Raw genomic sequence first — 24343 nt, forward strand, 5'->3', positions numbered from 1 at the left:
AATGGGATTCTTTTTGGAGGAGATAATTCAAAGTTTATGTTTCCTATCCTCAAAATCTGTTGTAACTATTCATCTGTTCATATTGATCTATAATGACATTTTACATATTGTAGCTTTGAAAAGGTCTCTGCACAGATAGGTACTGCCAAATACTGATATCAACCCAAAAGCAAGTGCTTTTAAGTGAACATATTCATCATTTGGAGGGCATTCAAGAGATTCTTCTCTTGATATTTGCCCTTTTGCCTTTTTGCAACAAAATAAAGTGATGACAGTATCATATATGGGCTGTCACAACTACTCAACTCTGTTGTTGTGAAAGTAGTCATAGACAATATGTAAATGAATAAGCATGGCTATGTTCCGCTAATATTTTATTTATGGAACTGACATTTGAGTTTCATGTAGTTTTCATATGTCACAAAATATTCTTTTTATTTTTTTAACCATTAAAAAATGTAAAACTTAGCTTGCGCCTGTGTAAAAACTGTTGGGAACAGGATTTGGCCCATGGTTTGCCAAGTCCTAATCTAGATAATCCATATAACCCTGAATTGTTTTCTAAGTAATATATTTTTATGAATGTGTATGATTGCCTTGGAATCAAGCAGTTATACAGTAATAAATATGATTGTTCATATTTAAGGGATAAATAATAAAACATTTTAAGTCAGAAAAAAGAAAGCCAGCAGTCTTACCTTTCATCTTCCCTATGTATGATTTAGTAACATTTTTAGACATTTGGAAAATATTAGGTCACTGAGTTATGCAGATTTTCTAAATATTGACACATTTCATTATACAACATAAAAAAATACCTTAAAATCACTACTGAACTCCTCAGAAAATCTTTAAGCACTGGGAAGCTGTTGAGTTCATGGTGGTTACAAGTTTTCCAAACTTCTACTTTTCTCTGGAAAGCTTGAATTTTATCACTAGCCACAAACATTGTCAGTTGTTTCCATTGATGTGACAGGCTCATGTCATTCATTTTTGAGAAAATGGCTGCCAGATCACCTAAGCATGAATAAATCTACTTTGTTGTCATTCTTTCAAGTAAAAATGAATGAAAAAAGCAGCTAGTTCTAAATCAAACAAGCTCAGAAGTGCTTTTCCTCAAGACAATCATACTTCTACATACAGCAGAAGTGATTTATGTATATTTCCTATTTCATCACACAGAATATTAAAAAGATACACATTTGTATTCAAGGGTTAAGTTTTGATCAAATCAATTTTTACTGCTGTATCAAGAACATTCTCAGATTAAGCTTACAATTTTTTAAATTGAGAATGTGTGACCATGAAGATGATTATGGCTTATAGTTATTGGCCCTTACTATTTGCTAGGCACCAGTCTGAGCTTTAAATTAACTCTTTAATCCTAACAACAAGCATACAAAGTAGGTACAATTATTATTCATGTTTACAGATGCGAAAACTATCACAGAGATGTTATGTAAACTTGTGCTCAGTTTTACTGTTGGGTAGTGGCAGAGCTGGTATTTGAACCCAGATAATCTAGCTTCAGTGTAACCACTGTACCACTGTCATTTTTTTTAAGCTGTAGGTTACAATCTATAACTAGGTTAAGAAATTTAACTTGGTTTTAAAAAAAGTGACCATCCCAAGCAAGAGTGAGACCCTGTCTCTACTAAAAATAGAAAAATTAGTCGTGGTGCATACCTGTAGTCCCAGCTACTTGGGAAGTTGAGGCAAGTGGATCACTTGAGCCCAGGAGTTTGAGGTTGCAGCGAGCTAAGTGACACCACTACACTCTACCCAGTGTGACAGAGTGAGACTCTCAAAAGTAAATAAAGTGAAATATGCCAATAAAATAAAAAGATGAAATGAACTGAATAGATCACTTAAGAATGTATTCATATAGTAAAGATAAGTACTGTTTTATGAAACTATTGGCTCAATTGTACACATTAAGTCATGAGATGTGAAGACCATCACACTATGCATTTTGCCTCTCTGTGTAAGCTCCTGAAATGACTAGCATCTAGCCCAGTAACTGGACCATAGTAAGCACTCAGTGAATATTTATAAATTGATTTTATAAATATCATGACAGGTATTAGGAAACTGATAAAAAATTTTTCCCTAATTTCTCTACAAAGTTTTTTTCTTTTAAAATTTTTTTTCAAAGTTTATTTTTTCTGATGTCAACCACTGAAGTTCATATGAACATGAATTTAAGGATCACATTTATGTTGTACCAGTACTGGCAAGACTGTATTAATATTAAATACAACAGAATAATAGGAAGCATTCAGAAAGGTTACTAACCCCATCCTACTTATTGTTTGAAAATTGGAAAAGAAAAAAAGTTATGCTTCTGAAGCTTACTGCATACTATTTTTTAAATTAAATTTTACTATTATTTGTGTTATTACAAGTTATTATAAAAGAAAAAAGACGAAATAGAGTGACAAGAAAGGCAGATTTGAGTTCTAAATCCTAGGTCAGATATTACAGCCTGAGAGTTCTTAGCCAAGACATAAACTTTTGAGAGCCTTAGTTTCCTACTTGAGTAAAACTGGCCTTTTAAAACCTACCTAAAAGTTGGTTGGGCATGGTGGCTCACGCCTATGATCCTAGCACTTTGGGAGTCCGAGGCAGGAGGATTGCTTGAGGCCAGGACCTTGAGATCAACCTGAGCAACACAGCAAGACCCAGTCTCCACAAAAATTTTAAAAACTAGCCAGGCGTGGTGGTGTGTGCCTGTAGTTCCAGCTGCTTGGGAGGCTGAGGCAGGAGAATTGCTTGAGCTCAGGAAATCAAGGGTACAGGTGAGCCATGATGATGCCACTGTACCCAAGCCCAAGCGTCAGAGTGAGACCCTGTTTCAAAACAAAAACAAGAAACCCCCAAAACCTGCCTAAAATAAAGAGAGCTACAAAATTCCTACTTAGGAAAGGGTTAGGAATAGAAATCTGGTTGGAAGGTAGCCTAGACGTGACTTGAAACTATGTTTGCAATGGCAAGCACAGTGGTTTTATGTGTCTGTATGATACAAGTCAGTAAAAAAAGAACAACATTTTCTAAAGGTGCTTTTATTCTCATTTTATATAAACTGAATATGTCAGTTGTATTTGTCAAAAGTAAGGTTCTGATGGACATTATGGTGGGAGGGTGCAAGCCTATCGGGTAAACATTAGCATTGGCCCTGCCTTATAAATTAGAGATAATACGAAGTATGTACCACTAGGAGCTATTATTATGATAAACATAGTCAAAGGCTCTGCAACTTGGAGGAATTGATGGTTCAGTATCTCTTGTGTAAAAATCACTCTTCTTAAAAGTGGTTATTTTGTAAGAAGTTTAAAAAAAAAAATCTCTGGATTCATTTTTATCTTCTTGTACTGCTTGCTGCTGGCCATTGAAACGGATTATATAGAATGCATTCTTTGAAATTTCTCTAGCATCCAATACAGCTTTATGCATGTCGGGTTTTTGCCAGCCTGAACCCAAATTGCACTGGTAATTATTACAGAACCTTGATGTTCTCATAGGACTTCAATTTCCTGAGATACCAGGGGGAGGGGGAAGGGCTTCAAGTTCAATAATCTGATGATATATTAGCATACTCTAAACAGGAAAAACAGGAATCACTTTTTAAAGGTTCATTTGAACAATGTGATCAAGTTTGTATAAGGAGAATTACTTTATGTGTTTCATAACTTCTGAGGGCGTAGAAAACCATTCCTCTATTCAAAAGATAACTCTATACCTGTTCTCTAGATTTCAGTTTTCCATTATCAAAAAAAAAAAATCAGGCGTTTTTTTTTAACAAGACAGAAATCTTAGGCCGGGCGCGGTGGCTCACGCCTGTAATCCTAGCACTCTGGGAGGCCGAGGCGGGTGGATCGCTGGAGGTCAGGAGTTCGAGACCAGCCTGAGCAAGAGCGAGACCCCGTCTCTACTAAAAATAGAAAGAAATTATATGGACAACTAAAATATATATATAGAAAAAATTAGCCGGGCATGGTGGCACATGCCTGTAGTCCCAACTACTCGGGAGGCTGAGGCAGTAGGATCGCTTAAGCCCAGGAGTTTGAGGTTGCTGTGAGCTAGGTTGACGCCACGGCACTCACTCTAGCCCGGGCAACAGAGTGAGACTCTGTCTCAAAAAAAAAAAAAAAAGACAGAAATCTTTACATTTACTGAATGTAAGACACATGCTATGGGGATACATAGATAATACCTGTCCTCAAAGGTTTTACAACCAAGTTGAAAAATCAAACATGTTATCAGTTAACTTTTTTTTTAATTTCAGAATATTACAGGGGTATAAATTTGCTTCGGTTGTATACATTGCCTTTGCAGTGACAGAGCTACAAGCATGCCCAATCCCCTGGACAGCGTGCACCACACCTGTTAGGTGTGAGTGTACCCATCCCCTCCTACCCCTCCCACCTGCCAGACAGGAATCAGGCCTTTAACCTCAGTAGTTCAGTAAAATTAAGGTCACTCATCCTGGTTAAATCTACTGATTTAAAAGCAATAAAAATGCTATGGTAAGCATTTTGCACATATTATCTCACAACGATTTTTATCAAATAGGTCTAAATGGAGGCAGATAGACCAGTTAAAAGGCTGGGTGGGGGTGGGGTGGCAATGGAGAAAGCAGCAGAAGGATCTGACAGATGCTTAGGAGATACAATCAATTGGTCTTGGTGAGTGTCTATATTACCTGGAAGATGCTTGAGAAATTTTATAAATGAATAAACTAGTCATGGAGGATGAGGGGAAAGAGGTAAAAGGATGACTCCTAGATTTTATGCAAGGTGGTGCCGTTCACTAAGAGGGAAAAAACTCTGGTTAAAGGAAGGTGGTGTCATTCACTAAAATAGAGAAAAGGGGGGGAAAAAAAACCTTGTTAAAGGATGCTACTTCTCACACATGCTCACTGGAAACTGGCTGTCCTTCCAGCCCCCCATTGCCTTGATGACAGTGTTTTGAGCCAAATAATTTGTTTCTCCAGGCCAGGCAGGCACCCTTCCCAAGGCAAATCATTTATAGATTGGCTAATGACTTGTGTGATCTTGCTAGAAAAAATAAGTAGAGCCAATCTGTCTTTTGTCCTTGATTTTCAACTAAGAAACAGAGGAAGACTCTGGGAAGCACCTGCAGAGGCAGTACAAAGTAACAAAATGGAGGTCAGCAATGGCAAACTGGATCAATCAGGGTCCCAACTAAAATCAGATGGAATGCTCAAACTTTGTAATTTGAAGTAAAAGGACCATTTGCAGAGGTGTGGGCAAGAGTCAGGGAAACCAACAAAGGATAATGCAGTACCTCAAGTGCTGGTGGTTATCACCCCAAGCCTGAAGGAGCAAAGGGAAAGGTTGGAGAGTTAGCTCTGCAGCCAACTCTTGGTGACCCAGCTTGAGGAATAAGGACTATGACCTTACACTATCTTCTGGCCTCCAATCTCTTGTAGATAATTCCCATTGCCTGAACCCATCCCTATACCAAGGAGGGCAGGGAGCTGGTTTGTGGAATCTGGACAAGATTCACAAGAGCATGGTAAGGGTGAAAAGCAGGTATGGATGGCCAGGCAAATAGAAGATACGTGAAGTTGTTTCCAAGACAGTTATGTGGAAGCAGGAGTTACAGTACTAGTATACATTTAAAAGAGGGACAACAAAGAGCCAGCTCCCTTCCCTGACATTAGTGGCACTGCACTACAGTGAAAATCCCAAACACCTGCTGTTGAGTTTTCTTGAGCCCTTCTCAGCACACAATTATGCCCTATGGTTCTTTCCTCCCTGCAAGCAAACCCTATTTCCGAGAAAGTCCTCCATCATTTCTTCCCCTTTACTTGATAAGTCCCTATATGACTTTTCACTTAAAAAGACAACAGCCAGGTGGAGCGTGGTGGCTCACACCTGTAATCCTAGCACTCTGGGAGGCTGAGGCGGGAGGATCGCTTGAGGTCAGGAGTTCAAAAAGACAACAACAACAAAAAACCATGGTTACGTAGCCCACATAAATCAAACTTTGGGGAATCATTCCTCGTTACCTTTTTCTCAACTGATTTAGTCTTTAATCCATATATATTTGAACGAATGGTAAAACGGAATTTGTTGATAGGCTTTTGTAAAAGAGAGAGTCAAACATTACCTGGTAGGACTCCAAAGGGCTAGATAATAGGAAGAGCAGCTAATTGGTAGTTAAAAACAGAAGGTTTCACCAAGAACGGAGCTAGTAAAGATGGCGCCTCTCTGGGACTACAAGTGGAAGTACAATCCCTATTTAATTGCAAGCAGTTTCAGGAGGTTGCTTAGGGTCAGGTAAGTTGGAGATTACTGATATGGAAAAAAGAAAAACCTTATTATTGATAGCTGTTGTAATGCATACATATTAGCCTTAGGAAGATAAAAACTGTATGCCTAGAACGACTTTTGAGTCAATAAAAAAATATTAACCTCGAGTTTAAAGTGATTGAAGTGAGACCCGTTGTGCGTGTGGGGGCAGAGGTGGGATTCCCGGACAAATTATCTGTTTGGTTTGACAGTCCTAAGAGAAGCCGAGAAGGACCCCTTGCAAGTCTATACAAAGGGCTAGCACGGACAATGTATTTAACAGGGCGGGCGGAGCGAAGAGGGGCGTCCGAGAAAAAAAGTTTCACCTGCGAACGTGACCGGTCTCAGCGACCTTGTACCAGAACATAAACATTAAATACACGCACATGAAACCATTATCTTTAGTTAACTGTGAGTGCCAAGTAGAAAGCTCTTATTGGATTTATTAAGACATTTGTACTATTTTACCGTGCATTTCAGGAAAAAAATGGGAATATACTTAATTTGTAATCAAGTGTTATCTCCCCAAATTAAAGGAACAGGTAATGAAATTTTAAAAATCAGCGGAATATTAACTATTTTACTCAGGAACATCTGAAAACTATGTGAGTTCGTGGGAGGGAATCCGGGAGGGGAGGCTCACTAAGCTAATTACCCTGGCAAAGGTTTCATAAAGAATTACCTACAAATAACACCGTTTTCTTTTTGGACGTGCCTCAGGATTACAGGTGACCGCAATGCCCCCAGGCGCTGGGGGGCAAAGCCGCCAGTCAGGGATCCTGGCCCACTCCGGAGCCGCCCCGTGTCGGTGACAGACACTGCCCCACATCCCTTCCCCTAAGGCGACTCGGCTTTAGGGCCTAAGGGCAAATCGGCCTCCGGGTCCTCCGGGCGCCAAGTGCTTGGCCCGCCCAGGCCCTCTGCCGCCGTCGCCGCGGGAGCGGGGCGCGAGCCGGCAGCGAGTCACAGAGGCCCCGTGCGCGCCCCGCCCCTGAGCCCACAGCCTGGGCTGCCTTAGCCCGCGAGCCGGGGAATAGCCCTGTTCGCCCTCCCTCCCCCTCGGCTGGCCGCTGGGGTGGGGCCGGCCCTCAGGCCCGGCGGCACCCAAGCCGGCTTTTAGTCAGCTACCGCTGAAAGCCGGGCGGGGGTAGGAGCGGGTGAGTAGCCACGTCACGCTCCTCAGGGAGGCCCCGCCCCCACCCCGTCCTCTAGGACCGCCCCCTCCACGCCCCCATGAGCAGTTAACCGCTCGCGCGGCGCGCGCCTCCCTTACTCCGGTAGAGGTCCTCCAGCCCGGCTCGCTGTGCCTCCCCGGCTGCCCGCCCCAGGTGAGGGCTCGCGGCTCCCTGCTGCGGCGTCCAGCGCGTGTTGGCGGGCTTGGGGCGTGCGCTGCCAAGGAGGACCGGGCCGGAAGGCGGTTAGCGTCCCGTTCGACGCGGGGAGGGGCGGCACGCCGGGCGCTGCACAGCCTCGGCGGGCGGCGGTGGCGGCGACGGCAGCGGGGCTCTCGGGTTCTCTGCCCCAGCCCGGAGCCAGTAGGTGCCCCGGCGGAGAGACGGGCAGCCGGGCTCCCTGGCCCCGGGGCCTCCCCGGCTGGGGCGGCTGGGGCCAGGGGACGATGTCTGCTCGTGCCCCGGTGCCCGCCGCTCACTCTCGGGAGGATCCGCCCACGGTGAATGCTGAGAGGGAGTCGCTGTCGGGCGCGGCGAGCCGGCAGGCCGAGCAGCCACCCGCGCCCGAACGAGAGGGCAAGGAGGCGGCGAGGGAAGAGAGGGCCGCGGCCGCCACCAGGGCTGGGGCGTGGGGAGAGCCATCGCCGGCGCTGGTGCTGGGACACAGCGTGCCCCAGGCGGCGGTGCCCGTGAGGCCCCTGGCACTGCACCTGGCTCACAAGGCGCGTGGGCTTGGGGGCCCCTTCGGCGGGGAGCCGCCGCCGCCGCCGCCGCCGCGGGATCTGCCAGCCGAGGACGCCCGGGAGGAGGAGGCTGCGGCTGCTCCTGAGGAAAAGCGGCAGCCGCTGCCACCTAAGGAAAATCCCTGGACCAAAAAACCTCCCCAGCACCTGTCTCCCGCCGGGACGGGCCTGCCGCCACCCCTTCTGGAAACCCTGGAGGCAGGTCTGTGGCTCCTCTGCGGTCGGCACAGGGAGGGGGCGGGCAGGGGCAACTCGCAGCACTTGCCGGCGCGTGGCGGCGGTAGCGGGCGCGGGGCTGGAGGAAGCGCAGGCCTCCTTTCCCTGTCAGTCGAAGATACTTCGTTCCAAGGTGTCATTCACTCTGCCTGTTTACATAAATGGGCATCTGGGAAGGGAGCGGCAGGAAGAGGTGGGACCTCAGGTTCTCCTTGACTGATGGGGGCACGGAGGGGGTAACTTGGCAGCGCAGCCCCGCTGGCGCTTGTGTTTTGCCCCCACGTGGGAAAGTAGCTAACTTTAGATAGATACTGCAGTGCATCGTGTGGGAAAGTTTTTGTGGATTTTAAAAAAGGTGAAGCCAGACAGAGCAAGGGGGTTTATTTGCAAGTGGAAGCGCGATTGTGATCTTTTATTGTAGAAATAATATGCTGAAAATCCCAAGGTTTTCAAAACACTACTAAATAGTCATGTTAAAAATGAGACCCAAAATGTAGTTGCCATTAAAGTGCTTTGAGTTATGATTGTGGTGGAAAATAATTGAAATAGGATAGTTGACATGAGACAGTGGATTGCACTTTAAGTAAATGGTAGCCTTCTGACATTGTTAGCTCTCCTTCCCTTTAGAGAAGATTAGATTATGCCACTGCATTTGAATGCTGACCCATGCAATATGGCCCTTGGTGCTCTATTTTGGTTGTAGCAGTTGCAGTTTTTTGTTTTTTGTTTTTTGTTTTTTTAAAGATAAAATGGAAATGCTACAAAGACAAAAAGCAGTGTCTTCTACTTTTGCTTTCTAAATTAAGTTCTAGTAAATTGATTGAACTTTTTATATGGAAATTACAGCTATTTACTTGGCAAGTCTTCATTGTTTCTTAAAGGTTAACAGTGAAGTAGGAAAAATTTGAACATGTTTACAGGGTTGTGAGGATCAAATGCAATAAAGGATGTGGTATAAATGTAAGGTGATTGTTATAAACATGTTAACATTTCTTCTGAGGAACTCTTCAATAGAGGGAGATAAGTGTTGACTTAATTGATCCTTTAGCTTTTGCACAGAAATACTCTTCATTAATTCTTGGTACATTTGGACACTTAGAGGAAAAACTTAAAAATTTACTCTAGATTTACTATTGACACAATTCTGCCCTAGCTGGAAGATCTGTTTACTTCTATTACTAACTAAAGAGAACACCCTAAGTCCCCAATTTAGCAAAGAAAGCCCTAGTGAATCATCTTATTGGCTGTCTCACCTCCCTACTTCTAGACTTAGACACAATTATACATTATATTCAGTGAACTAGCAAAAACCGAACTCTTTGTTGATTGTAAAACCAATATTGGAAGTTTTAAAACTTTAAAGGTGGGCACTGTGGGCAAGCCTGTAGTGCAGGATTGTAGCATCTGTAAATAGCCACTGCACTCCAGCCTGGGCAACATAGCAAGACCTGGTCTCTAAAAAGAAAAAAATAAAACTTTCAAGATGACACTTGGAAATTTTAATTGCAAATGACTTGTGAGAAATATTTAACAGTTTAACCTACTGGTGCCTTCCTTCTTCAGTCTTCACTGGAGATTAACAATAAGGTGATGCTACATGTATGGCATGGTTCATGAAAATTTCAGTTTTGCTAATATCTCTGTGTAGGCAACTTTTTCTGTCTTTGGAATCCAGTCTGTGCCCACAGGAATACCATTCTTCACACCTGGAGTGGTATAGTAACCATAGTCTCTTCCCAGCATGGACTCTGTATTGTTTTCCCACAACTTGCAGTTGAATAACTTAGGTAACTGAGGTAAGAGATTGTGGTGTAGAAATGCAGCTTTGAGAGCTTGAGTTGTAGTGTTGGTATTGTTACTAACTAGCTAGTTGACATTGGCAAGATTTCTGGGCCCTGTAAATGAATGAAGTGGATGGACTTATCTTTTATGGTTCTTAATACCAGAGTGCCATCTACAATCTGGGTGCCTTGGCTTCCTGTTAAGCAAATTTGCAACTTCAAGAATAATAAAGTAGGACCAGAATTTGTTCAGGGTTCACAGTGGGTGCCTCTAAATTAGTACAGTAATCTATTAGTAGGGTGTCTGTATAATTAATTTAATCTACAAAACAGGACACTTTCAGAGAGAGATTATTTGTGCGGAAATAACAGCCTTAAACCAGGTATGTCCTGGTCAAACTTGGTTTAATGTCACTCTTTTAAGGAGATAAAGGATTTTCATCCACAAATGTTGCCAGAAAGTTTATTACCGGAGTTAGAAACATAGGAAATGGGGGCATTTCAGGATATGAATCATGAATTTTCTCTACATTAGAACCTGCAGATTTAAGTGAGGCAGATTCTTGATGTCTTAGCCCTGTGAGACACTTTGTTTCACTTTTAGATGGTTTTGATTGTGAATTACTGTTTCTAGAAATTCAGATAAGGCCCTCTTTTCAGCGAAAGCCACCGCCCACCCAAGAGGCCTAGTGTCATTGCCTTCTTGAATTCAATTATGAGACGGGTAAGAACTACCCTCTGTCTGTGTCCTTCTTACCTTGTATTAGTTCTATTTATTTTGGAGACTCTTTATTAAAATGACAATATGGGGCTTATTAATCGCTTACCTGTAGCTGTGGTTGCCTTTTTCATATTAAAAATCAGCTTTCAATCAGGACTGCAGGGCTGTAGTGAGCTATGATCCTGCCATTGTGCTGCAGCCTGAGTGACAGAGAGAGCAAGATCCTGTTTCTTAAAAAAAAAAAAAAAAGAAAAAAAACTTCCTAGTATTTTTATTTCACAAAAAATGATGTATTAAAATATTGGCATTTTTCATCCTTACCTTTCTCTGACCCTATGTTGCTCTTCATCAACTCAGTTTCTGCTTCCCAGAAAGCTCAAATTAGCTTGCTGTTATTACCCTAATGACATAACATTTTAAGTAAACTATATAACTAATATGTAAATATATTCTCCTTATGAAGACTTTTGATCCCCTCTTAAAAAAAAAAGTTACCAGTTCACTGAATATCTTTTCAGATCTTTTTTCAGTTACTTCCAAACATATACTGTTTTGTATATGTGTTTAGAACAAAATATCATCCTCCAATTTATCATTTAGAGTGTTGGCCGGTTGTTTTTAATCTAAACTCTCTTTAAAAATTGCTGAGGAGTGGTCCATAAATATAGCTGCCATAGTTAGCCATTTACTTATTGATCACCATGTCAGTTGTTTTCATTTTCTTTACTATATAGATGAAGAAATTGAACATTTTTATACATACCTCTTATATATGTGTGTGCCTTTCTCTAGGGGTAGATACTGAGAAATGGAATTGATTAGGTCACAGGGTATTTGTAGATCAACAAGTTGCTTTCTAAAGTGACATCTTGATACTCCTGCTATTAGAGTTTGAGAATTGTCTTTTTTCACATTTAAAAGATCACTCATTTACTGTAGCAAAATGATATCTTACTACATTTTTACCTTAAATAAAATCATGTGAAATACTGATTCTATAATGCATTTTCTTTCTTTCTTTTTTTTTTTTTTTTTTTTTTGAGACAGAGTCTCGCTCTATTGCCCCTGGTAGAGTGCAGTGTTGTCTTCATAGCTCACTGCAACCTCAAACTCCTGGGCTCGAGCAATCCTTCTGCCTCAGCCTCCCCAGTAGCTGGGACTATAGTCGCGTACCACCACACCCAGCTAGTTTTTCTATTTTTAGTAGAAATGAGATCTCTCTCTTGTTCAGGCTGGTCTCGAACTCCTTAGCTCAAGCAATCCTCCCGAGAGTGCTGGGATTACAGGTGTGAGCCACTGCGCCCAGCCTATAATGCATTTTCTTAATTAAAACTTTGCTAAAGATTATGGTCATAAGAATTAAGGCTAGTAAAATAGCCTCTGTTGTGTTGCAGTTTCTGTTTAAATTTCTCAGCTCTTAAAAATGAGTTGTTTTTCATATTTAGAATTTTTTCCCACCTTAGCTTTCCAAAGTGCTGGGATTACAGAAGTAAGCCCCCACTCCTGGCCTTTCCTTGTAGGTTCCCAGGGTTTGAGAATAACATTTTAAAGTTATTGGAATATTGCTCAAAAAAGTTGTACTGGTATATAGTGTCTTACCAGTGATGTTTGAAAAATAGAGATATGTAGATCACATGCTTGTTCATGTTTGTTGATATGTATTTGGGGCCATTATTAGCTTAAATTTGTTTCTTAGGTTCATCTGCTTAGATACATATTTTTTAATTTGCATAATTTTGAAATTTGATCAATATTCTAGGTTGGCCTGCTCTTTGTCTTAGATTTTCTCTATTGATACGCAGGGCAATTTCCTCTATTTTGTTTAAAACATAGGAAAATGACAAATTTCCTTCTTAGGCTTGATTTAACTGTAATCTGTATGTATATATAAAACTATATTTAAAACCTGATGGACTTCTTTCCATGTCAATACACATACAGATTTCTCATTTCTAAAAGTTTTACATTATTTTGTGTAGATACACCATATTTTAACCATCCCATTACTGAATATAGAGGCAATTTAAATATTAAATACAATTATCAGCAAAGTTGCAGTGAACATCCTATACAGACATCTTTGTACCTTGTCTTGATTTATAGAAATTCCCTAAAAATTGGATTGCTTTAAGACGGTATATAAATTTGAGTGACAAATTACCCTTGAAAAATAATACTACTTCATATTCTTACCAACGGCATGAGAGAAATGTCTATGACTTTTTAGACTGACCAGCACTTGGCATTTTCTTTTTTGTCAATAAGATAGGTGAAAAATGTTTTGTTGTTTTAGCTTATGTTTCTTTATTAGTGCTATTGAATTCCTTTTCGTGTTTCGCCATTGAGATTTCTTTTTTGGATCATCCATTCATCTTTCGCTCAGATTTATTTATTTATTTGAGACAAAGTCTCACTCCGTTGCCCAGGCTAGAGTGCCGTGGCGTCAGCCTAGCTCACAGCAACCTCAAACTCCTGGGCTCAAGTGATCCTCCTGTCTCAGCCTCCTGAATAGCTGGGACTACAGGCATGCGCCATCATGCCTGGCTAATTTTTTCTATATATATTTTTAGCTGTCCATATAATTTCTTTCTATTTTTAGTAGAGACAGGGTCTCACTCTTGCTCAGGCTGGTCTCGAACTCCTGAGCTCAAACAATCTGCCCACCTCGGCCTCCCAGAGTGCTAGGATTACAGGCGTGAGCCACTGCGCCCGGCTTCCCCAATTTCTTTATTACTTCTAGTGAGAAGTTTTTCCCTGAGTAGTGTATGGGACCTATTGATTTTTAAATCAATAAAAACATTAACTTCCTGTCATGTTTGAATTTTTTTCTCTAATTTTCTTAATTGTGTCATTTAGTATTGAAGTAAAAAAGTTTATTTTTATGTGGTCTAAGTTTTTAATCTTTAATTTTTGACCTTGGTTTCATGATTGTAAATGTCTAATTGAGTTGTAATAAAGATAGATAAAACTTGCTTGAGTAGCCTATCCCTTATTATCTTCCATTACATCAGATAGTTTATACTGTATATGGCTGTATTGTATAACTTAATCAGCAAGATTTTGGAGCACGTTTTCCATGTTGTTGAGCGAAAGGTCTTCTATACTATGTAAATAGTATATAAATAAATATATAGATATATTTAACATAAAATATAGATATATTTACACAGCATATTTCGGTGAAATTCTAGATAATGTTCAGGCAAATACTATCTTTTATTAGTAATTTAGGTAGTTTCCCTTCCCCATGGGCTTCCATTTTTTTGTTCTACTTCTCTGTATTTTTCCTACTGCATCTATTTTTCTTTATTTTTATTTTTTTAGAAACAGGGTCTTGCTCTGTCACCCAAGCTGGAGTACAGTGGTGCAGTCATAGCTCACTGCAGCCTCAACCTCCTTAACTGTAAGGGTTCCTCCTGCCTCAGCCTCCTGAGTAACTGGGACTGCAGGTGTGCACCACCAAGCCCAGCTATTGCATCTAGTTGTCTTTTGTTTATTTGTTTTTGTTTTTTGAGACAGTCTTACTCTGTTACCTGGGCTAGAGTGCCGTGGCATGAGCCTAGGTCATAGCAACCTCAAACTCCTGGGCTCGGGCAATCCTACTGCCTCACCCTCCCGAGTAGCTGGGACTACAGGCATGCACCACTATGCCCAGCTAATTTTTTATGTATATATTTATAGTTGTCCAGCTAATTTCTTTCTGTTTTTTTTTTTTTTTTTTAGTGGAGACGGGGTCTCACTCTTGCTCAGGCTGGTCACAAACTCCTGAGCTCAAACGATCCTCCCCCTTTGGCCTACAACAGTGCTAGGATTACAGGTGTGAGCCACTGCGCCTGGCCACATCTAGTTTTACTTAATGGAATATTTTATCCATATGCACATATACACATATGTGTACACATACACATATATATGTGTACCTAAAGTATAACGAAGAGTAGCGAAGCATGGTGGCTCATGCCTGTAATCTCAGCATTTTGGGTGGCAGAGGTGGGAAGATCACATGAGCCCAAGAGTTTGAGACCAGCCTGGGCAACATAACAAGACCCAATCTCTACAAAAAAAAATTTTTTTAAATTAGGTGGGCATGGTACACCACCTGTGTACTTAACTATAGTGCTTTGAAAGTACAATGTTACGGGATTCAAGATTCCCTGTATGTCTATTCCTGATCACATTTCACACCTCATCCCTCTTCCTTTGATAAGCACTCTATATCTTATTTAGATCTCCTTCTGGATTTCAACTCCAAGATTGCTTTATTCTATAAATTGGTCATTGGTATACTCAAGGGATTTACATTTTGCTGGATTACTGTGTTATCTGTAGATGCAAATCCCAAGTATATTTTAATTTTTACTATTTAGGTCATGTTTAGCTAGATGATCGTGCCATGTTGTCACCTTGCTACGTAATGAACCAAACTAAATGCAGTGTAAAATCTTCATTTGAAGAATAGTATATTGGTTTTTATTGTCAACCACTGAATTCTTATTCAAGATAAGGAACAGGTAGTGATACAATGGTGGTCTTATACAAACTTTTACATCAGTTATTCTCTTTTTTTATGGTTTAAATCTAGGTACAACCTATTAGGGTTGGCAAATCTGTTTCTAGCACAAATAGTTTGAAGTCTTCTGACCTATTTTCTGGATGCTCCTTGGTGGATTCATTAATTGTATAGAAAAATGTATCCCATAGGAAATTGAGCTTCTAACTTTATAAAAACATATTTCTAATTTTGTCATGTTATATTCTGTTGATGAGAGGACTGGTCTGTTAGTTCAGTGTCAGTAAACTGTTAATATTTCCCACTTCTTGATTTGGAGACTGAAGACAAATCTGAACCTATGGTGTGGAATGTAGTTGATTTTTTGCTAACAATTTGAGTCTCAGAACTTTACATTTTGTTGGGAGTGACCATTACACTGACTTACTGCAATTGGTATAATGGTGATTTTCTTAAATGTATTGAATGTAGTTGTAAAAACAATTCTATGTGTTTTCTTTAGAGCTCAGTTCCCCAAAAATCATAAAAGCAGGAAAACTCAAGACAAAGAAATCCAACAAGGTATGTCTTTATGGGGAAATAGTTCTTAACTATGTCGATTTTGCAAATGTTAGGAACTCTTCTTAGATTATTGTAAATGTATTTTTTTTCTAATTGTGTAATTGATTTTAAAGTTAATATTCTAAAGAATTGTAGCATTTATTCAAGTCCCCATATGCCTCAGTTATCATATGTATCGCAATTTAGTTGATGCCATTAAGTAATGCTAGAAGTTAGATCATAAGACCAAAGCATTCTTATTTCAAAGTGTTTGGAGAAACTTTGGGATTAATTTGGCAGATGCTTGTATATAATTGAATATAGGTGATTCTTTTAAACTGCTGTCATTTTTAGAAAATATTTTTTCTACTTAAAATTTTGAAAGCTACTTTGCAGACATAACCTTATTTGTTACTTCTTAGGGTAGTGATTTCAGCGATATGGCGAATTGGCCAACACCGAGTGAATTAGTGAACACTGGAGTGAGTATTATTTTAAGGCTCTTTTTTTTTTTAAAAAAAAAAGAAAATATTTTTATTTCAACATGTGGAATTTTATTTAAAATATAAAGAATTGTTGCCTGGGGGGACAAGTTTAAAGACTTGATTCATCAATCAGATTATTTTATTGCTAGTTTAACTTACAGTCATCCTTTCCAGTATTAGTAATGAACTTGATGTCTTAGGGTTTACCTATGGTAACCTTTACTTATTGTTTCTTTAACTTAATATGTGTTATATGAACAGATATTGCAAATTATAATCATTTTGTGTTTTTATAAAATCATATGCATTGATGAAGTGCTGAAAACTTAGTAGCTACCCTCTTTTATAGTTTTGCCCACTTTTCAGATACCTGATTTCATTCATTACATTTCCTTCATCTGGTTGTGTTCTTATTAGGTAAACTAATGTTTGGAAGAGGGGAAGTATACCTGACAGTCATCTTTCTGTAATTAATTTTTAATATCTAATCAAGGCCCATTTTGTGTTTCAGAATTTGTGCTGTATGTGCATGTTTTCTTTGATTTGTAGTCTTTTCAGTGTACATTGAATGGCTAACTGTATATGCATGTATATACTGCAGGAAGTGTGCAGTGAATGGGTTTTTAATTTTAACCATGAAAGCTCAGAAAGATGGCTCTAAAATATCAAGATACCTATATGGTTATCTGGTTACATGTTTTCACTTGACACTGTACCCTTTGTAATTTGTGCAGTATTATTGGCGTGTAATTGTAGATAAACTAAGTTGGACAATTTAATTGATATATAAATGACACAGAATGTATTGAGATACATATATAAAGTATATAGTTTGATAAGTTTTGACCTGTGCATGCCTGTGAAACCATCACTACAATCAAGATAATGAACTTTACCATTGCCCCCCCAAAGTTTCCTCTTATTCCTTTGTACTGTAATTCTCCCTGTCTCATTCACCCTCACCATCTGAAGCAACCACTGAAATGTTTTCTGTCACTATAAATTAATTTGCATTTTCTAGAATTTTATATATGTGGAAGCATACAATGGGTACTTTTTTTTTTCCTAGCTTTCACTCAGCATGATTATTTTGAGATTTATTCATGTTGTGTGTATCAGCGCATTCCTTTTTGTTACTGAGTAGTATTCTATTGTATAGACGTAACACAGTTTGTCCATTCACCTATTGTTAATGGACATTTGGGTTGATTCTAGTTTCTGGCTATTACAAATAAAACTGCCATATGAACATTTTTGTACAAAATTTTGCATGGATGTATGCTTTCTTTTGGGGGGGTAAACAACTAGGCTGGATCATATGGTAGCTATTTGTCTAGTTTTTAAAGAAATTGCCAAATTTGCACTCCCAGTAGCACTGTATGAGAATTCGACTTACTCCATATCGTTACTCTTAATATGGTCAGTTTTTTAAAAATTTTAACCATTCTAATAAGTGTGTAGTGGTATTTGCATTGTAGCTTTAATTTGCATTTCTCTACTGATGTTGAGCATCTTTTCATATGTATTTGCCATCAGTATGTCTTTTTGTTGCAGTATCTGATCAAGCTTGCTCATATTTTAAAAAATGGAGTTACTACTGAGTTTTGAGAGTTAATTATGTATTTTAGATACAAGTTCTTTATCACATACTTAGCAAATTTTTTTCAGTCTGCAGCTTGACTTTTAACAATGTCTTTTGAAAAGCAGTTCTTCACTTTTGATAAAAATTTTGTCATTTCTTTTGTAATATTTAGATAAGTTATATTACTACAAATTTTGGAGTATGTTAGTGAAAAATGTTAATGAAAATTATTTCATTCAGAAAACCATTTTTGCAGTGTCAGAGTGTCATCAGCCAAGGAAATAAGAAACTACAAAATAGAAAAGAAAAAGAAGAGAAGGTTGAAAAGAGAAGTAACAGTGAGAGCAAAGAAAACAGGGAAACAAAATTAGATGGTCCTGGTGAAAATGTCAGTGAGGATGAGGCTCAGTCGAGTAACCAACGAAAGAGAGGTCAGTTTATATCTTCATTTTGATTTTGAGTTTTTGAAGAAAGTTGTAATGAAGAATTGTATTTATTCAGTTGAAAATCAAAAACTTGTATTTTATATTTCTTCAGGATACAGATCTGCAGTGGTAACTGATTTGCTTTCATAACACATCTGAACTGTTAGGCTTTCCTTTTTGCATTTAACTTGTATTCTATGCAAGAATATGGAATGAAGTTCCATTATATGGTTGTACATATATTCTTAGAAGGTTGTATGATAACTATTCTTTCAAGTCTGCATTGGAACTGCTCTCTGTGTTTAGGGAGTACTGAGAAAATTAAATACTTTATTTTTCTAAGAGAAAAATGAGAACAATTTTAGTCAACTTTTTTCCTCATTGCATTCCCCTGTAAAAATTATACTTTGGAGGAATAAAAATATTTTCTTCATATTCTTTTCCATTTTTTCCTGAAATTTTCGTGTTTCTAGGGACAGATTATGATTTATCTGCTTTGTGAAAGCCTTTATATGCTCATTCAGTGTCTAGATAAAAGCCTGGATGTGCTCATTCAGAGTTTAGGTGAAAGTGTCTTCAGGGGCTTTTAGGCAGAAAAGGGCTTTAAATTGTCAGGTCAGTGGCTGAAGAGAGATGAGCTTTGAGGGGAGAGTAGCAGCAGATGAGGTTGGAGACATAGGCGAGGTCCATGGTATACAGGACGTTGGTAACTTGGAATTAGGATGTTATTTTGAGTGCCATGGAAAACTATTGAACCATTTAGTCCATGGAGGTGATAATGGCACATTTAATGGTATAGTAGTTGCTAGCCAACTTCTTTAATACTAGAACTAACAATCTACCATATACTGAGCACTTACTTTGAATAGTTTCTTTTTAATGAATATTTAATCCTTAGCTGCAGTAGGTTTTAAGCAGTAGGGTCAGTTGATACAATGAATAAAGGCTGATAGCTCAAAAGTGACAATAAAGCAACTAAATGGGTGTTAGAAAAATTTCTTCCCATTTCTTAACCACTTTGTCACTTACCTTTTTGTCATTGGCCTTTGTAGTCAACACTAAAGCTAGGTATTTTGTAGTAGAGTAATTCAAATAAGCCATGAAATGATCTCCTAGAGCACACATTTTTTACTTCAAAAGAAGAGCTTATTTATGCCAGGGAATTTCATTAATAGAATTTATAGAGTAGGCTTAAGAGTTTTTAGATATTTGATATTCTCTTTTCCTCATCTGATCCATTGTTAATAGGATTTGTAGGCTGTCAGTACTGTAGCCAAACACCAATATTCCTTTTCCATTAATTACCTTGGCAATTTTTTCTCTGTCCCGTGAGTCTTTTTGTTTTGGTAGAAAATATAGATTGAGCAAAATACTGAACATTTTGAAACCTTAACCATGGAAATCAGTGAACAGGTAATTTCCAGAATTTTACTATAGTATAGCCATAAAAATTAGTTACATTGTCATTTAGTCATCAAGAAAAGTTAAATTGCTTGTGTCTTTTTTCTTAAGTTAGGAAGATTTGTAATAGCTGTAAAAAAAAAAAAAATCTGTCAAATTAGACAAATTTTATACTTATCACTCAGATTTTGAGAAACTTCATTCATTATTAGTGATACTGGATAAGTGAATATTTTAGACAGTGATCAGAAACTAAAATTGTTTTGAACCAAAAGCCTAACTTTCCAATGTGTACATTATAGTATGTTATCAGATGTACCTCATTATAAAGCCTAAGAATTAAGTATTAGACAAGAGTAGTATGTATATATAATATTTTGACTAGCTTATCCATCAGAATTAAACAGAAGAGTGAGCGTTTTACTTAAGAGAATTCCGATGACCTCTATTACTGGCTTTTTTTTTTTGTTTGGTTTTTTTGAGATGGAGTCTCATTGTACTGCTCAGGCTGGTTTCAAACTCCTGGACTCAAGTGATTCTCCTACCTAAGCCTCCTGAGTTAGCTGAGACTACAGGCATGTGCCACTCTTCCTGACTCCATCACTAGTTTTTCACTTGAATTTTAGAAATGTTACAAATAAGTTTATCAAGGAGCTACATGAGAAGGAAAAATTCTTTTGGTACTTTACAAATAATCCTTTTAAAGACAAATTAAGTCACTTATTTAATAAAAATTCACAGTGCTTTCAAATTGCAGGGCTTTTGTGAAAATTGTACATTGTCATTAAATGACTGGATTTTTTTCTTTTCTTCAAGCTAATAAGCACAAGTGGGTACCACTACACTTAGATGATGTAAGACCAGACAGTCAGGAAAGACCTGGATCCCGGAACAGCTCAAGGTGTCAACCCGAAGCAAATAAACCAGCACATAACAATAGGAGAAATGATACACGAAGTAAGTTACCATTCTAAGAGAAAAATGACTAAGGAAAGAACTTAGTGGTCCTCATGGTCATTATTGTAATAACCGTGTATAATATAAACCAGCAGTCCCCGACCTTTGTGGCAATAGGACTAGTTTCATGGATGACAGTTTTTCCACAGGCCCCGGGGTCAGGGGGTAAGGTGGTGGGGGTGGAATTGTGGTGGTGGTAGTATGGTTTCAAGATGATTCAAGTGCATTACATTTATTGTGCACTTTATTATTATGTTGTCACTTGTTACTCACTGACAGGGTTTTTATATGCATCTGCAAGCAATTCATATATTATGGTCTCTGTGCAGTCAAACCTCTCTGCTAATGATAATCTGTATTTACATCTGCTCCTCAGTGCTAGCACCACCGCCTCAGCTCCACCTCAGATCATCAGGCATTAGATTCTCATAAGGAGCACGCAATCTAGATCCTTCGCTGGTGCAGTTTTTATAGCAGGGTTCTCACTCCTATGAGAATCTAATGCCACTGCTGATCCGATGGAGGTGGAGCTTAGGTGGTGATGTGAGTGATAGGGAGCAGCTGTAAATACAAGTGAAGCTTCCCTCACTCAACTGCTGCTCACCTCCTGCTGTGCAACCTGGTTTCTAACAGGCCCCACACAGCCTAGGGATTGCTCCACGGCCCAGGGATTGGTGACAATAGGTATAAACTATTTGGGAAGTAAGTTGCACACATCATGTCCCTTTAACCCTAAAACTTTCCTAGTATATTTCATAAGAACAGTATAACCATAGCACAGTTAACAACAATGAAACTTAACATTAATACACTGTGACTGTCCCCAGGCAGATTTTCCCAATAATGTCCTTTAGTTGTTTTTTTGTTTTTGGGTTTTGGTTTTTTTTTTTTTTTTTTTTTTCCTTTGTTTGTTTTTTCCAGGATCCAATTTGGGATCACACATTACTTTTAGTTTTTTTTTAGGCTCCATTAATCTGTAACAGTTGTGTCTTTCATGACAGTGATTTTTTGAAGACAACAAAATGACTGGGTTATAGATATCCCTCACTTTGGGTTTTCTGATGTTTCCATATGATTGGATTTGGGTTGTGAGTTTTTGGCAGGGATACCATGAAAAATACATGGTTTTCTTCTCAGTGTATCCCATGGGAAGGGGCATGATCTTGGTTTGTCCCACTATTGATGATATTAACATTGATCACTTGGTTGAGGTGGTGTACTCCAAATTTTTTTAATTAAAAAAAAATTTTTTTCCAGATTTTTTTATTATAAAGATACTCGCCCCCTCCCCCGCATTGTACTTACTCTGTAGTTTGTGGAGAGAGGCTTTGAGACTGTAGAAATAATCATTTTCTTATCAAACTTCTCAAACAAGCTTTAGCTTCCATTGATGATTCTTGCTGGGTTCAGTTATTACTATGGTGATTGCAAATGCTGATTTTTTTTTTTCTTGTCTTATAGCATCATTCCTTCATACTTATTTATTGGCATTCTATAAGGAACAATGTCCCATTATTTTCAGTGTGAATTCATAGCTTCTTTATTTAGTGGGTTATCATCTCTTGCTATGATTATTTAATTTGATGTTCAAACCCTCTCAGACTTGGCTAATGGGAGCCTCTTCTGGGTGGTTTCTGGGCCCTTTTTAAAACAACTTTACTGGCCGGGCGCGGTGGCTCACGCCTGTAATCCTAGCACTCTGGGAGGCCGAGGTGGGCGGATCGTTTGAGCTCAGGAGTTCGAGACCAGCCTGAGCAAGAGCGAGACCCCATCTCTACTAAAAATAGAAAGAAATTATATAGACAGCTAAAAATATATATAGAAAAAATTAGCCGGGCATGGTGGCACATGCCTGTAGTCCCAGCTACTCGGGAGGCTGAGACAGGAGGATCCTTTGAGCTCAGAAGTTTGAGGTTGCTGTGAGCTAGGCTGACGCCACAGCACTCACTCTAGCCTGGGCAACAGAGTGAGACTCTGTCTCAAAAAAAAAAAAACTTTACTGAGATATAAATTATATATATTTAAATGTACTCATATTATTATCATCAACTCCAATCACTAATCTTCTTACTGCTACCATAGGTTAGATTTATCTTTTCTTGAACTTCATGTAAATGAAACTGTATAATATACATTTTATATATATATAGATCATTATATATGTGTCATGTTTTGCTAAGCATGACTTTTGGATTCATCCATTTTTTATTATTTTTTTTTTAAGGGGTGAGGGGTTGTGAGGAGAGTTGCCTTGTTTGTTTTTGTTGACAGTCTCTCTGTCCTGGGTAGAGTGCAGTGACGCCATTGTCACTGCAACCTCTGACTCCTGGGTGCTAAGCAGTCCTTCTGTCTCAGTCTCCACGTAGCTGGGACTACAGGTGTGTGCTGCAATGCCCAGCTGTGGCTTTTTTTTTTTTTTTTTCCCTTGTCTTTTTGGTAGAGATGGGGGTCTCACTCTTGCTGAAGCTAGTCTCGAACTCCTGAGCTCAAGCAGTCCTCCCACTTCAACCTCCCAGAATGCTAGAATTACAGGTGTGAGCCACCACGCCTGGCCTGGATTCATTTATATTGTTCCATTTATCAGTAGTTTCTACCTGTTTATTGCCCAGTAGTATTCTGTTGAATGGATGTATCCCTTTGTCCATTCATCTGTTGATTGATAATTGGCTTGTGAACAGTTTTTGGCTATCATGAGTAATGCTGCTATAGACATTTGTGTACAAGTCCTGTGTCGTCATGTTTGTTTCTCAAGTGAATAACTGAATTGCTAGGTCATATGGTAGCTGTATATTTAACATTATGTGAGACTGCCAAATTGTACCATTTTACATTCTCATCAGCAATGTTTCTTTCTTAGTTCTTTGTTAGGTCCTATGTCTTGTGGAATTTCCCATATTTTGGATTGGGCTGATTTGTCATGATATTCTTTACCATATTCCTTTATAATTTCTATAGATAGCTGGTAATAAGATCTAGAGGGTTGACTAGATTCAGGTTTATTTTTTTAGTAGGAATACTTGATAGTTTGTTTCCTAATATATCACAGCAGGAGAAATGAAATGGATGTCTCATTTTCAGTTGTGTTAGTTCAGGTGTCATTAGGCTAATCAATCCATTATAAAGTGTCCCATCAGTCTTTTACTTAATGGTTTTACTTTTATTAAAAATCATTCCTCAGAAAATTATTTCAACAGGGCTTGCTCCAATTTCAGAAAGCAGAGGACAGGAGGGTATGTGGAAACAAAAGGATGAGCATTTGCTTTATAGTTTCCAGCTGAAATCTTTTAAGTCTAATAAAGCATGTTGTCCTATGAATGCATACGAAGGCCTAAGAAAATTTTATAGACATAATGTTACCATTTAAAAATTTCTAGTATATTATGATAAACTTAAAAAGCTGAAAGAATTGTACAGTGAATACCTGTTTAGTCACCATCTAGATTTAGTAATTTTCCTGTATTTAATTTATCCATATGCTGAATCATTTGAAAGC

The 24343-nt window shown here is 38.8% G+C and overlaps 1 protein-coding gene across 5 annotated transcripts in view; it reads left to right on the forward strand.

Annotated features, from left to right (window-relative positions):
* Positions 1 to 7058: 7058 nt before the first annotated feature.
* LARP1B (La ribonucleoprotein 1B) overlaps positions 7059 to 24343 on the forward strand; it is a 103869-nt gene continuing 86584 nt past the window's right edge. For 2 of the 5 annotated variants that reach the window (XM_069493555.1, XM_069493553.1), the window contains exons 1-5: positions 7585 to 8434; positions 15963 to 16021; positions 16423 to 16482; positions 18324 to 18498; positions 20710 to 20850. In XM_069493555.1, the coding sequence (XP_069349656.1) occupies positions 7936 to 8434; positions 15963 to 16021; positions 16423 to 16482; positions 18324 to 18498; positions 20710 to 20850 (934 nt within the window). In that variant the 5' untranslated portion in view covers positions 7585 to 7935. Of the gene's footprint in view, positions 7475 to 7573; positions 8435 to 15962; positions 16022 to 16422; positions 16483 to 18323; positions 18499 to 20709; positions 20851 to 24343 lie in introns of those variants that run through there. The other 3 variants (XM_069493550.1, XM_069493554.1, XM_069493552.1) reach the window with 3 other exon arrangements.

The sequence above is a fragment of the Eulemur rufifrons genome, chromosome 18 (assembly GCF_041146395.1).
Source record: "Eulemur rufifrons isolate Redbay chromosome 18, OSU_ERuf_1, whole genome shotgun sequence".
Lineage (NCBI taxonomy): Eukaryota > Metazoa > Chordata > Mammalia > Primates > Lemuridae > Eulemur > Eulemur rufifrons.